The 13,357-nt window shown below is 38.2% G+C and overlaps 3 protein-coding genes across 3 annotated transcripts; 2 read left to right on the top strand and 1 right to left on the bottom strand.

The window, feature by feature from the left end:
• The first annotated feature begins 3,477 nt into the window (after positions 1 to 3,477).
• Positions 3,478 to 5,242, top strand: LOC149399593 (lipid phosphate phosphatase epsilon 2, chloroplastic-like). Its single transcript, XM_089612587.1, has 4 exons — positions 3,478 to 3,860; positions 4,195 to 4,423; positions 4,520 to 4,593; positions 4,697 to 5,242. Exons 1-4 carry the CDS (start codon positions 3,570 to 3,572, stop codon positions 4,919 to 4,921), a joined length of 819 nt encoding a protein of 272 aa, XP_089468713.1. The 5' UTR covers positions 3,478 to 3,569; the 3' UTR covers positions 4,922 to 5,242.
• Positions 5,243 to 6,598: 1,356 nt separating this feature from the next.
• LOC149399592 (lipid phosphate phosphatase epsilon 1, chloroplastic-like) lies at positions 6,599 to 8,131 on the top strand. Its single transcript, XM_089613816.1, has 4 exons — positions 6,599 to 7,000; positions 7,298 to 7,526; positions 7,622 to 7,695; positions 7,849 to 8,131. Exons 1-4 carry the CDS (start codon positions 6,680 to 6,682, stop codon positions 8,071 to 8,073), a joined length of 849 nt encoding a protein of 282 aa, XP_089469942.1. The 5' UTR covers positions 6,599 to 6,679; the 3' UTR covers positions 8,074 to 8,131.
• On the bottom strand, positions 7,955 to 10,400 carry LOC149399591 (Tetratricopeptide repeat (TPR)-like superfamily protein). The gene has a single exon (XM_089613815.1). It carries the CDS (start codon positions 10,329 to 10,331, stop codon positions 8,187 to 8,189), a length of 2,145 nt encoding a protein of 714 aa, XP_089469941.1. The 5' UTR covers positions 10,332 to 10,400; the 3' UTR covers positions 7,955 to 8,186.
• Positions 10,401 to 13,357: the final 2,957 nt, after the last annotated feature.

Genomic DNA, 13,357 nt, shown 5'->3' with positions numbered 1-13,357 from the left:
CAATCTTATAAAACTGGGCCATTGATGATCAATTTAAATATAATGAAAATATGAATAAAATAATCAAACTAAGCCTGGATGTATATTTTTTTCATTCTTTCTTTATTCCCTTCACCGGAGATCGGAGATGATCCGGATCTATCTGAAGAGCAGCGATTTGGGGCTTTGATTGACTACGACGAGTTAGTGTCAATGATAGAAGATGCCCACCAGATATTCGACGAATTGCGTGAACCAAACACGATGTCATCTGATCCTCGGTCAAAGAGCGAGGTTAGGCCGACGATGAGGTTCTGCATGAGGTCCCAGACGAAGTCATTCTCCTGTTATCGCAAGGTGAAGATGACAAAGAGCATAATGATGGCGATGACGAGGAAATTGAAGGCGTGTTGCTCGTTGACATTGGGTCTACCGTTGGCGTCAAACAGGGGATTGATTTTAAATCGAGAAAACCATGGATTAGAGAAGGTTTTCATGGGATTGATATTTTTGTTGCTTTTTCAAAATAATTATGTTCATATTTTCGCAGGAGAGGTTTGGTTTCGTCGGAGCAAAGAGCAAAAAATTTTGTTGGAGAGGTTGGCTTCGCCGGAGCAAAGGGTTTGGTGGCGAAGAGGTTGGCTTGGCTGGAGATGAGGATATGCCCAGAGATGGGGTTGGTGTCTCAGACCATTGCCAATTGTGGAGGTTGGACTTACCGAAAATGCCCTCATTTTGAGTATAACGTGAGACCCACGTTACTACTTTAACTGACGGTAAGCCAAAAAAATAGACGGAAGGATCACACTGAAACAATGCCAAAGATTATGGGGAATAGATCGAGATAAAGAGTTGGATGGGTGTATTTTCGTCACCGCCATAATTTAGGGGGCAAATATGTCTTTTATTCTTTTTCTTCTGCGTAAAAACAGCAACTTGTGAGTGTTTTAAATGTAGCCTTATTTTGGCGAAATCACCGCAGCCGGAGCAAAAATAACTGACGAAGAGCATATTTTTGTTTTGTTATCGTTTTACACCGATTTTCGTCGTTTTTCATTTTTTTTTGTCGTTTTTCACCGATTATCATAAGCCTTTAAAAAAAAAAAAAAAAAAAAAACTTAAAGAAAAGACAGTGAGCTGGGAATGTAGTTATACAATTTATTTATAATTTTATATTATATTTGTTTTATAGTTTTACACAAATACTATATATAAGATAAAAAAAATCATATATAAAATGTATATAAAGAAAATTTTGCTAATAAAAATGTTTTTAATTAATGCTGCATTTTCAATAGTGCATTTAATTATATTACTACGTATAAAAAAATAAAATGATGAAAATGGATATTTATAAAAAAAATATTATAAAAAATTTTGATACTTTATTATTGAATATTTATCACCCAGTACATATATAAACACGGGTATTTCTAAATTATAGAATATGTATTCAATAAAATAAAATTAGGATAATCATATATTAAATAATACATACTATATGCTAAATGTATAGCTATTCTATAACTTAAATATCGTATATATTACAAGTTTAATATTTGAAAGATACATGTATATATATATATGAGAAAACGCTGGCATAAATATTTAATATTTACGGGTTATTACACGTATATACTCATTGTTTAAAATTGGTGGGATAAATACCTGATGCTAAGTTTTTGTATCTCCATTGATATCAGCGTCGTCAATTTTGGATGTCAAAAAATGAACGGTGATGAAGTATTTGGTTTGATAAAATGAGATTTAGTTTACAGAAAAAATATTAAAATGAATTTACAATACCGTAAAAACGTAATATGTAACCTAAAAACATAGTAAAAGGATAAGAAAAGAAAATTATGTTTATGCCCTAATCCCAAATCTCAAATCCCTAATCTCAACCTTTAAATTCTCCATGGAAGTAGACGACTTTGAACAACTGATCGAACATGAAGCGGATGAGGCGATATTCGAATTACACGAGGAGGAGTAGGAAGACAACGGAGAAAACGAAGAAACAGCTCTTCCACATCAATGGTGGTCTGTCGTAAATGACATCTGCAATGAGGTTCCTATCGGTGATGACGACTTTAATGAAGTTGGGGATGAGAGTGACCTCGATAGCCTTTGCAGTGACGACGAAGACCAAAGCACGAGGATGAGCATGAGAGAGTAAATCCATGCAGAAATCCCGCTGATTTCAGGTTCAAATTGGGTATGAAATTCCCTTCTATTGAGCATTTAAGAGAAGTACTCAAAGAAGAGTTTATCAAGCGTGATTGAGAATTTCATTATGTGTTTAATGACAAGACTATTCTAAGAGCAAAATGCAAGGGACTTGGTTGCAATTGGGTCTTATATGCGAAAGTTAAGGCTTCTAACAAGAAGACAATGAAGGTGAACATATTTGTAGATATGCATGTGGCATAGTTTTTGACAACAAATATGTCACAAGTCGATGGCTATCAAAGTATTTTTTTAGAGTAATTCAGGTTGAATCCAAGCATGGATTACAGTTGCTTCAAGGAGATGGTTGCATCATCTAAGTTCAGCAACATGTCTCGGAGTGCGATCTACAAGGCTAGGAATATGGCTAGAGACATGCTTGAGGGATCTTTGAATTACCAATTTGTTGTGCTAGGAAGATGGCCAATTTTTTGATGTTACACGAACAATTAAGAACCTACTTTTGATGGTCACTTTTTGTGCATAATATGATGTAAAGATGTGCTGATGTTATGGTCAGTTTTTTGTGAATAAATTAGTGTCAATATTTTGCTTGATATTTTGCAAAATCAGTGTTAATATATCATGCAAGATCATTGCTCATTCTGTCCATTATGTCTAGTTGATATTGTGCTTGATTTTATGCAAATTAGTGTCCATTTTGTGCGAGAAATATTGAGCCAATATATTACAAAAAATAAGTGCTACAAAACAGACTATTACAATCAGAATATATGTACCAATACATTTATCATCACAATCACAAAAACACAAACAAAACAAGAATTCAACAAGCTCTTTCATTCAAGAGTACATTCAATGAAAGCTAATACATTAATCAAAACAAGCAGAGCAACAACACAACCAATAAAGTTATCATCACAAGCACAAAAACAACCAAGACATATCTCCAATGGAAGCCGCGACTTTCACTCATGAGTTACTATACATCTTTTAGGGTTTTACTCAGACGGCCAAATCCATTAAAAATAAATGAATATGAGTCGAAAATAGTTTTTTAAAAAAATGGTGAGTAAATTCTAGTTTTGTAGGACCCTATATTACCCTTCCCTACTCAAACCCTACTCATTGGGATCCCCAAGTGAAGAACATGCTTTGGTTAAATATTTAATATGATCAATTGTGGTTAAAAATTACCACTTTCGAATCAAACCTTTGGAATTTCCATTGCAGAAGGGGCACGGATAATCTTACAAATTGGCCGATCAATGTTGATAGTGATAAAACCCTCTCAAACTCTAGCGCCAGCCAAACCAAAGACATAGTATTTTTCACATCTATTGTTACTAGTCACACACACGGATGTACTTTGACTTGAAAAAAGGATAAAGACAAAAAAAATGTCGACCTTGTTTCACGAACCAAATCTCAAGCTTTTCCCAACCCTTTCTTCTTCAAATCTCAAAGGTTACAGACCCATTTCATCGAAACCCCATTTTCCTCGCCCTTTCGCGCTCAAGAGAAACGCTTCGTCAAATCTTCTTCGCAAAACAGCGAACATGTTTGAACTGGTCAAAGTTTCGTCTTTTAAGGGCGAAAACGACGGCGACGAAGCCGTTCAAACGCTTGAGCAAGAAGCTTTCGTCGATGGTTCTACCGCTAATCGGATTGAGTCGACACTCAATCGACTGGTTAGTAATTCCCAAATCACTCAATCGACTGGTTAGTAATTTCCATATCAGAAAAATAAATTGATTAGAAAAATACACACGCACACATTCTGCTTGATTAAATGTCTATATAAGAGAATTATACAATTGATCATTTGATCGTATTGTATCCATTATTTAGTCCCTGTCTAGTTTTCATATTGAATTTAAATTCGAATTGATTGTTGAAAACATTCGTTTTCTCGTGTATATAGTTTCTCTATGAAGGAAGTAATGGCATGAAAAATTTAGAAAGTCTATAGCTCTACGTTTAGATTAAGTTCGCATTCTTTTTTTTTTTGGTTTGGGTTGACAGAGCAAGTGGGTCGTGTCGGGGCTGTTTGCGGGGGTGATATTATGGAGACACGACGGAGAAGCCGTTTGGGCTGCGATGGGCTCGATAATGAACGCTATTCTCTCGGTTGCTCTTAAGCGAATCATAAACCAAGAACGCCCTGTCACAGCACTGAACAAGTCAGACCCGGGAATGCCTTCTTCGCATTCCCAGTCAATCTTCTTCATCGTCACGTTTTCCGTCTTGTCAAGTAATCTATACGCGATCCTTCGCTATTTTCTCTTTAAACATCTTTTAATTTATTATATTTGGTTTTCATTATGCTAAATTGGGTTTCGATGTTTAGTTGCCGAAGGATTAGGAATAAATAATCTTACATTGGCGATCGGCGGAGTAGCTTTCGCGCTTGGTTCTTATCTTGTAAGTAATGAAATATTAACAGCTTAGGTGACCATTTATACAATTTTCCTCTTGAGTGAAATAAAAGATGATCTGCTTTTTTTTTTCTTTTTTTTTTTGGCAGTCATGGCTACGGGTCTCGCAGCGACTTCATACGGCCAGCCAAGTGGTTGTCGGTGCGATTGTCGGATTTATATTTGCGATGTTATGGTATTGGTCTTGGAACGCCTTTGTGTCTCAGGCGTTTGTCTCTTCTTTGTGGGTCCGGGTTATTGTCCTTTTAGTCGCGGCCGGACTCAGCTTAGGCTTTGTCTTTTATGTGTATAAGAATTGGCTCAAAGACGATTGATCGAAAAGATATAGAATTTGTAAAGCTTGATCCAGTTATACGAAAAATACGATTCTATTGTTGTAATTTCCCATCCTCTCCAAAACAGGCAAAGGATGACTAATTTCCAAAGAACGTATCTCCCGCGTGAACACCCCTTAAGATAGCCGTAGCGTCGGCCATTTGTGGCAAGTAAATATGGGTATAATGACCCGTCAAAATTAGATGTCCACGGTAAATCACGAATTACACGGTCAAAATTAACCGTGACTTCATATTTAAAATCATAAACCGTGTAATATAAATAACCATGAATGCAAAATCAGATGATTTTTTATAGTATATGATATCTTACCTAAATTCTTATAAATAAGAGATGATCGTGTAATATAGTAATAGCATCTTTATAGAAACAATTTATAATACTGTTAACATCCATCTTCTTCCTTTTATAGCAACGGTAACATTGTTACATATTCTCAATGGTAACAATTTCTATGGCATAATAAAGTTTTTTTTTTCTATGCCATCAATGGTAACAATTACTAATGTTACATGTTCTCAACGGTAACATATAATAAGCTATAAATAAAGTTTTTCTATGCCATTTTATTACATCACAATTTTCGCATTCTCTCTTACTCTATTACAATCACCACCCTCTTACCATTCTCTTATTCTCTTACAACAATATATTCTTATGCTCCAACTCTTATTACTATTATAGTTATCATCAAAATAATTATCTTATTTTTGTAACGACGAACAAAATCCAAGAACTTAAAATATAAATTATTAAACGGCATTGATTATAATTTAATTACATCAGTTAACTGTCACGTTTATTTATACCATACTCCGATTTTTGGTCTTCTCATGAGACGTTTATTATGAAGTCATTAAAACGATTAATTAAAAATCGGTATTGGTTATTGAACTCTTATTGGCCAGTTACTAAATAACATTAAATTGATGTGATCCATTCCAAATTGGTTTAGTTTTTTATTTATAAATTTTTAATGTTCTTTTATATCTTCTTTATATGAGGTTCTTACTTGTAATTTTAAAACATACATGATTGATTGTCGCTATATATATACATATATATACTATAACGAATAAAACTGTACTCCCAGGATGATTCATTGAATTAAAATTTAAGCAAATAACATGTCAAATAGATGCAAAATCAGAGGTTAATATATCGTTTTCCTTTTTCTTTCAAAGACAACAAATTTTCATTTCAAAGCATATCCATTCAAAATAACGATTAAATGTGGGTGCTGAAACACACGAATAGTCAATGAAGGAATTAATTGGATTGAAACAGTGGGGCAAACTTGTTTCTTTATATCTATCGCCTTGACACTAAACGACTACGTTGAAATAGTTTAAAAATTGTCCATTGATCCGAGAGAAGACCAAAAATCATCATTAATCACTAGATAAAAAAAATTATTTTTAAATTTTATAAAATAAGAAATTACACCCGGAAAAATGAAACAACGACAACAAAATACCACAATAAGCCGCTCATTATTAATCAAAATAAGAATGTTATAGAAGAATAAAATATTTATAATAATATTAAAAAAAACAACAACATAAGACTTACTAAATCAAACCTTTTGAAATTCCACAGAGTTATGGACAAACTCTGGCAAAATGATAATTAAACCCTTTCTTAACGACATCCAAAGACACTTTTTGCGAGAATAACTTGCTTGCTTTGAGTTGAAAAGGAACAAGACAAAAAAGAAAAAAAAACAAAAAAAAGAGATGTATGTGAGTGTGTCTACACTGTTTCACGCACCAAATCTCAAGCTCTTCCCAACCCTTTGTACTTCTTCTTCAAACCTCAAATGTCCCAGCGCCACGTCATCGGAATCCCATCTTCCACGCCCTTCCACGCTCAAGAGAATCGCCTCGTCAAATCTCCTGCGCAAAACACCCACCATGTTTGAACTGGTCAAAGCTTCGTCTTTAAGCAACCGCAACGATGCCCATGAAGCCCTCCAAACGCTTGAGCAACAAACTTTCGTTCATGGCTCGTCAGAATTTCTTTCTGGGTCAACCATTGAATACAAACTCAATAGACTGGTAAGTAATTCCCATATCAGAAAAAATGAAAAAAAAAAAAAAAAAAATACACACGTACGTACACAAATACTAGTTTGTATGCATACAAGAACTTGACTGTTGAAGTTGACATTCTTGTATCCATTATTTAGACCCTGCCAAGTGTTCAAGTACTCTTTTTTATCATCGCCACCATTTTCTCATGTGAAAGTAGTAATGCCATGACTGTTTTAGAAAGCCAATAGCTTTACATTTAGATAGATTTCTTAATTTTGAATGTTTGAGAGGGGTTTTTTTTTTCTTTTTTTTTTCCGACAGAGCAAGTGGATTGTGTCGGGGCTCTTTGCCGGGGTGATGTTATGGAGGCAAGACGGAGAGGCCGTTTGGGCTGCGATGGGATCGATAATGAACGCGATTCTCTCGGTGGCTCTGAAGCGGATCATAAACCAAGAACGCCCCGCCACAGCCCTGAACAAGTCAGACCCGGGAATGCCTTCTTCGCACTCACAGTCAATCTTCTTCATCGTCGCATTTTTCGTCTTGTCAAGTAATCAATACTCGATCCTTCGCAATTTTCTCGCTATAATATTTAATTAATAGTTTAATTTGGTTTCATCATACTAATTTGGTTCCGATGTTTAGTTGTGGAAATGCTGGGAATAAATAACTTTACATTGGCAATCAGTGGAGTAGCTTGCGCCCTCGGTTCATATCTTGTGAGTAACGGAATATCAAAAGCTTTGGTGATCATTTGTTCATATTTCCTCTGAATGGAATAAAGGATGGTCTGATGATGATATATATATATATATATATATATATATATATATATATATATATATATGTTTTTATTTTTATTTTTTATGCAGTCATGGCTACGGGTCTCGCAGCGACTTCATACGCCCAGCCAAGTGGTCGTCGGTGCAATTGTCGGCTTGATATTTTCGATCTTATGGTGTTGGTCTTGGAACGCCTTTGTATCTCAGGCATTTGTCTCTTCTTTGTGGGTTCGCTCGATTGTCGTTTTACTGGGGGCAATATTCAGCTTAGGCTTTGTCTTCTATGTATACAAAACTTGGCTCAAAGATGATTGACCAAATCTGCGAAAAGATGCAGAATTTCTAAGCTTGATTCAGTTTTTACACAAAAGAATAGAAAATTCCCCGTCCTCCTCAAAAACGGAGAAAGAAGTACTAATTTTAAACGGCTAATCTTCAGCAATAAGCAACAAAGAAGTTGATTCCTCGTCCGCGATCTCCGGTTTCAACACTAGCAGTTTCGAAACGCTGCAAATTTGTTCCCACTGCGCGTGGGACCCGTCACCGGCGACGAAAGCAGAGAGGCGATCCTTGACCTTGATCCAAGACCAGCCCGGCTCCTTCGTCACGCCCTTCGAGTTCAAAACCCTCCTCAACTCCGAGGCCTCCTTCCATTTCCCCTCGGCCGCGTACAAGTTCGCCATCGTGACGTGGGTCCCGGCGCAGCTCGGGTTCATCTCGAGAATCTCCTCCGCGGCGCGTCTCCCTCGTTCCACGTCTCCGTGGGCCCGGCAAGCCCTGAGCAAGCTCGACCACACCACGTCGTCTCGCGCACAAGGCATAGCTCTGATGACCCTCTCTGCATCGCTCAGTCGCCCGACTCGGCACAGAAGATCGACCACGCACCCGTAGTGCTCTCTCGAGGCTTCGATTCGGTGCTCGCTCACCATGGACTCGAAGTACCGAAAGCCGAGGTCGACGAGCCCCGCGTGGCTGCACGCCGTGAGGACTCCCACGAACGCGACCGTGTCTGGTCTCAACCCGACCTCCGTTATCCTCTCGAACAACGCTATGGCTTCTCGGCTGTACCCGTGCTCGGCATATCCGCCGATCATGGCCGTCCACGTCACGATATCGTCTCGCTGGATGGACTCGAACACCCTCGAGGCTTCGTCTATGCTTCCGCACTTGGAGTACATGCTGATCAAAGAGCTTTGTATCAGAGACTTGTTCTCTAACCCGACGCTCAAGACGTGCGCGTGAAATTGCCTCCCTTGGTCGAGAATCGACATGCTTCCACACACGCTCAACAAGCTGGCGAGAGCGAACTCGCTAGGTTTCGGTCCGTCCCTTCTCATCCCAGAGAACAACTCGAAAGCCTCTTCTCCGTGACCTCCTTGACAATACCCAGCTATGATACTGCTCCAAGAGACGATGTTCTTTCTCTTCATCGCTCGAAACATCGTCGAAGCCGAGCCCAAACGACCACACTTCGAGTACATAGTCACCACGGAATTCGCGACGGACGAATAATCAGCAAGACCTAGCCGCAGCACGTGAGCGTGAAATTGCTCGCCCCACTCGATTCGTGCCAGGTTGGCGCAACAAGAAATCAAGGACGCGAAAGTATAATCGTTCGGACTCACACCCGATTCCTTCATTCTCACAAACGCCTCGACGGCGTTCTTCTCTCTGCCCTGTTGGGCGTACGTCGTGATGATCGTCGTCCACGAAACGACGTCCCTCGTTTTCATCCCGAGGAGCAAGTGAAACCCGCTCTCCAACTTCCCACACTTGTTGTACATAGCCGCAAGAGAGTTCGCAACAAAAGAGCTATCATTCAGCCTTTTCTTCAAAGTTTGCGTATGAATCGCCTTTCCGTGATTTAGAGCGCTCGAATCGGCACAAGCTTTCAATGCAATGGCATACGCGTACGCGTCGCAGCTCACTTTCGACCTCCACATCTCGGAAAAGTAAGCCAATCCGTCTGAGTAAAAACCAGCGTGAACAAGGCCGGCGATAATGGCGGTCCAAGACACCACATTCCTTATCGGCATATCTTCAAACACTCTACAACTCTCGTCGATTTTTCCTGTTTTTGTGTACATGTCGATGAGGCTAGTTCCCACGAAAACCGAGTTGACCAGACCCGATTTGACCGAGCACCCATGTAACACCTCTCCGAAACATAAGCTCATGGTTATCCCACAAGCCTTAAGGGCAAGACTGAGCACAAATTGGTCAAACCTCAGTTCAGACCGGACCCACATTGTGGAAAACAAACGCAATGCCTCGTAGGCATGAGAGCCATTCACGTAGCCGGAGATCATGTTGGTCCATGAAATCTCGTCTCTGTGCGGCATTTTGTCGAACATCTTCCGGGCATCATTGAGGCGACCGGCTTTTACTAATTGCTTCAAATGAGCGTTGAATTCGAAGATGTTGGTACGACCCGAAGCGTGGAGATTTTGGAGTGGTGAGTGGACTTGATCTTTGTTGCGGTATGAAGAAGAGCAGTGTGTTTCGTATTCTGTGAAAGAGAAATTGGGTGCTGTGAATATTGTTCTGATACGAGGTCTGATTGACAACGCCATGTTGTATATCTCATTACTCTTCCCTGAAATAAAAGAGACTCATTCCCGCTAATATTTTTATCTTGGTTTTAATTTAAAAGTATATACTTTTGACATTTAAACAAGTAACTTTTTTGTTAATTAAAAACAATGCACGCTATACAACACGTTTATTAGTTTCTCAATTTATTTTATTAGTTGTTAAATAAGGTCTAGTATTGTCTCTGTAGTCGAATATATTCGAATGGACCCAAACCAAGCAACCTAGAATTGATGGGTTAAATTTTTTTTACAGGTTTTTCACACCCCTGCTTTTGGGAAATGATATCAACTAGTAATAATTTTGATAATTAAGATCAAAATATTAATAATTATATTTTTGGATATTTTTACTAATAAGTGTAGACTAATATATTAATAGACACATTAAGATGAAGCTAAGTTAAAACGACTTATAAAACTTCTAAATCGAATCGTAGTGTAAGAATAAATAAACAGTATTTTTTATTTAAGAAAAATGAATTGATAAGGACAACAAATTTTTAGATTATTCTAGTTTTGTGGTTTGAGAGAGCAAAAGATCTTTGGAGAGTTTTTATTTTTATTTTTATTTTTTTTATCATTTGAGCTTTTATTTTCTGTTTTGGTAAATATGCAAGTAATTTTGAAAAATTAATTACACCATTCAATACCAGCTAATCATGAATTGTCAAAACCTCATTAATGACTCCTACTACATCTTTAGGGTGCGTTTGGTTATCAACTCAAAAACTGTTTTTGAGTTTTCAAGAAGTGAAAATAGGAAATAAAACTGGAAAATGTGTTTGGTAAGGTATTTTCGGAAAAAATTTCAAAAAATTTTGAAGTTGTTTTGGAAAAAAGTAAAGAAAACTGAAAACAAATAAAATGTGTTTTTGAAAAAAAAATTCTTCTCTTCTCTCCTCTTTCTCCTCATCTTCTCTTTTTATTATTTCAAAAACAAAAATGAAAACTATACCAAACACTTTTTTCAGTTTTTTCACTTTCTCGAAAACAAAAATGAAAACTGTACCAAACAGCTTTTTGAAAACAACTGCAAAATAATTTTTCAGTACAACTACAAAAATTAGAAAATAGAAAACAAAAACTTTTTGAGTTAACAAGCAAACACAACCTTAAACTTTCTCTCCAAGAAGTAGAAAAAGGAAAGGAAAGTCATGCGAAGATATTATGACCGTTCCTGATTCGTTCGATCAAGGGACACCAGCTTTAATCCAACGGCTAAGCACACTCCAAAATTAGAATGCAACGGTTATATTTCGGACATCACGTCATATATAAACAACAAACTCGAGAGCTTTAGCGCATAACTCACCCGCCTTTCTCTCAGTCTCTCTCTAATTCCGATTTTTAGGGTTTCCTCCAAAAAATCCTTCTGATCTAGGGCTTCGTCTCCACCGTCGGCCCGCCGTCGCACTCCCCACCCTTTCGCCAGGAAGCGTGGACTCCGTCGTCAGTATCTCGCGGCCGATCTTCCAATTGCCGATCCCTCTCAGCGCCAGGGTTGCGGGTTTACTCGTCCGGAGAGCCAATGTTTGGGATCGGTGTTGGCGGTGACTTCCGAGAGAACCGCGCCGCAAATTTAGGTCTTCCGGCGAGAGAAGGCTGGAGAACGACGCTCGGGTGGAGACAAGATACTCGAGACTAGACTGGTATCCTTTTCTTCTGAAATCGTTTCCAATAGTGAGATTCGTAACAAGACAAGACTTGTTCCCACATAAAAAGCCGCATTCTCTTCTCAATCTCTCTAACACCGGTTTTAGGGTTTCGTCAAGAAAAAAAAATCTTGATCAAGGTTTCTCCGACTCTCCACTGTCGGCCCGCCGTCGCTCCCTCTCGCCGGAATTCTCTGACGGCTAATCTGCGCTGATCCCTCTCAAAAGCCAGGGTTGCGAGTTTACTCGTCCTTAGAGCCGCTGTTTGGGATCGGTGGCTGTGACGCACGAGAGACTAACGCCGGCCTAGCGGTCTTCTGGCGAGGGCAAGAATGATGTTCGGATTGGATGTGGAGCAAAAAGCCTAGAAATCAAGGCAATAACCTTTCAGAGTTAAGACAAAATCGATTGTAGGAGTAATCTTCAACAAGTAATCTGTTTTGGGTACAATCCTCAGGTTTTGTTTTTTTAGTTTCTGTTTTGGTTTTGATTTGATGTAATTAATTTTACAGGATGATGACAACTAGTTTACTTCAAGTTCAAATGTGCGTATGAGTGCTTCAGCGGGATGTATGGAAGTCGAGTGATTTCTTTTATGAGTATCGGTTAAATACCTAAACACCTAATCTCTCTCTCTCATGAATGTGTGGTGTGTGTGTTTGGCGATGCAGAAAATGATGGCATGAAGAAGGCATAACGGCGAAGGATACGACATAGCGTAAAGCCCTCCGATTTCAACAAGATCTGTGTGCATAGGGACAGCTCTGGGAATGCTGCCAAGTTGAAGAAATTGCCCGGTTCAAGGTTTCTTCTTTATTTATTTTATATTATTTTTCATTGCTGATTTTTCTTAAAATCTAATTAGATTTTCTCTTTGCGATTTATTTGTTATGAGTTTTGTTAATCATCTGAGTTAAATCTCTAACTTTTTTTTTTCAAAGGAGGAGGAGAAAGGAGAGAACAATACAAGATTGATAGATTTCAATCATCATTCTCCAATAGGGAGAGCTATATATAGGGAGTACTCTATTTTTATTTTTTCTGCTTTTTTATTTTGTCCTGTTTTGCATTTTCTCTAACCCAACATCTTCACATAGGCTTCCTGAGGAGGGTTTGATTCATTCGGCTCGTTCTTTGGCGGAAGAGATCAACGTGCTTTGCAAGACAGGTCTGATTGGGAGAGTAGGCAATCCCTAAAAGAAACATTAGTCAAGGTACATAGAGCTTTCAACAATCAATAAGACCACAGCTGTATGTGAATAATCTCTTGTTTTATTTAATGATTTCTATAAGTGACGTTATTTCAATTTTTTTTTTTACAGGTCCATTACCAATTCCCTCTAGGAAGGCCAA

The sequence above is a fragment of the Urtica dioica genome, chromosome 4 (assembly GCF_054948205.1).
Source record: "Urtica dioica subsp. dioica isolate 48M chromosome 4, U.dioica_male_clone48M_v1_H2, whole genome shotgun sequence".
In the NCBI taxonomy this organism is placed as follows: Eukaryota; Viridiplantae; Streptophyta; class Magnoliopsida; order Rosales; family Urticaceae; genus Urtica; species Urtica dioica.
Note: the sequence above shows the minus strand (reverse complement) of the source record. Positions and strands in the feature narration are given on the sequence as shown.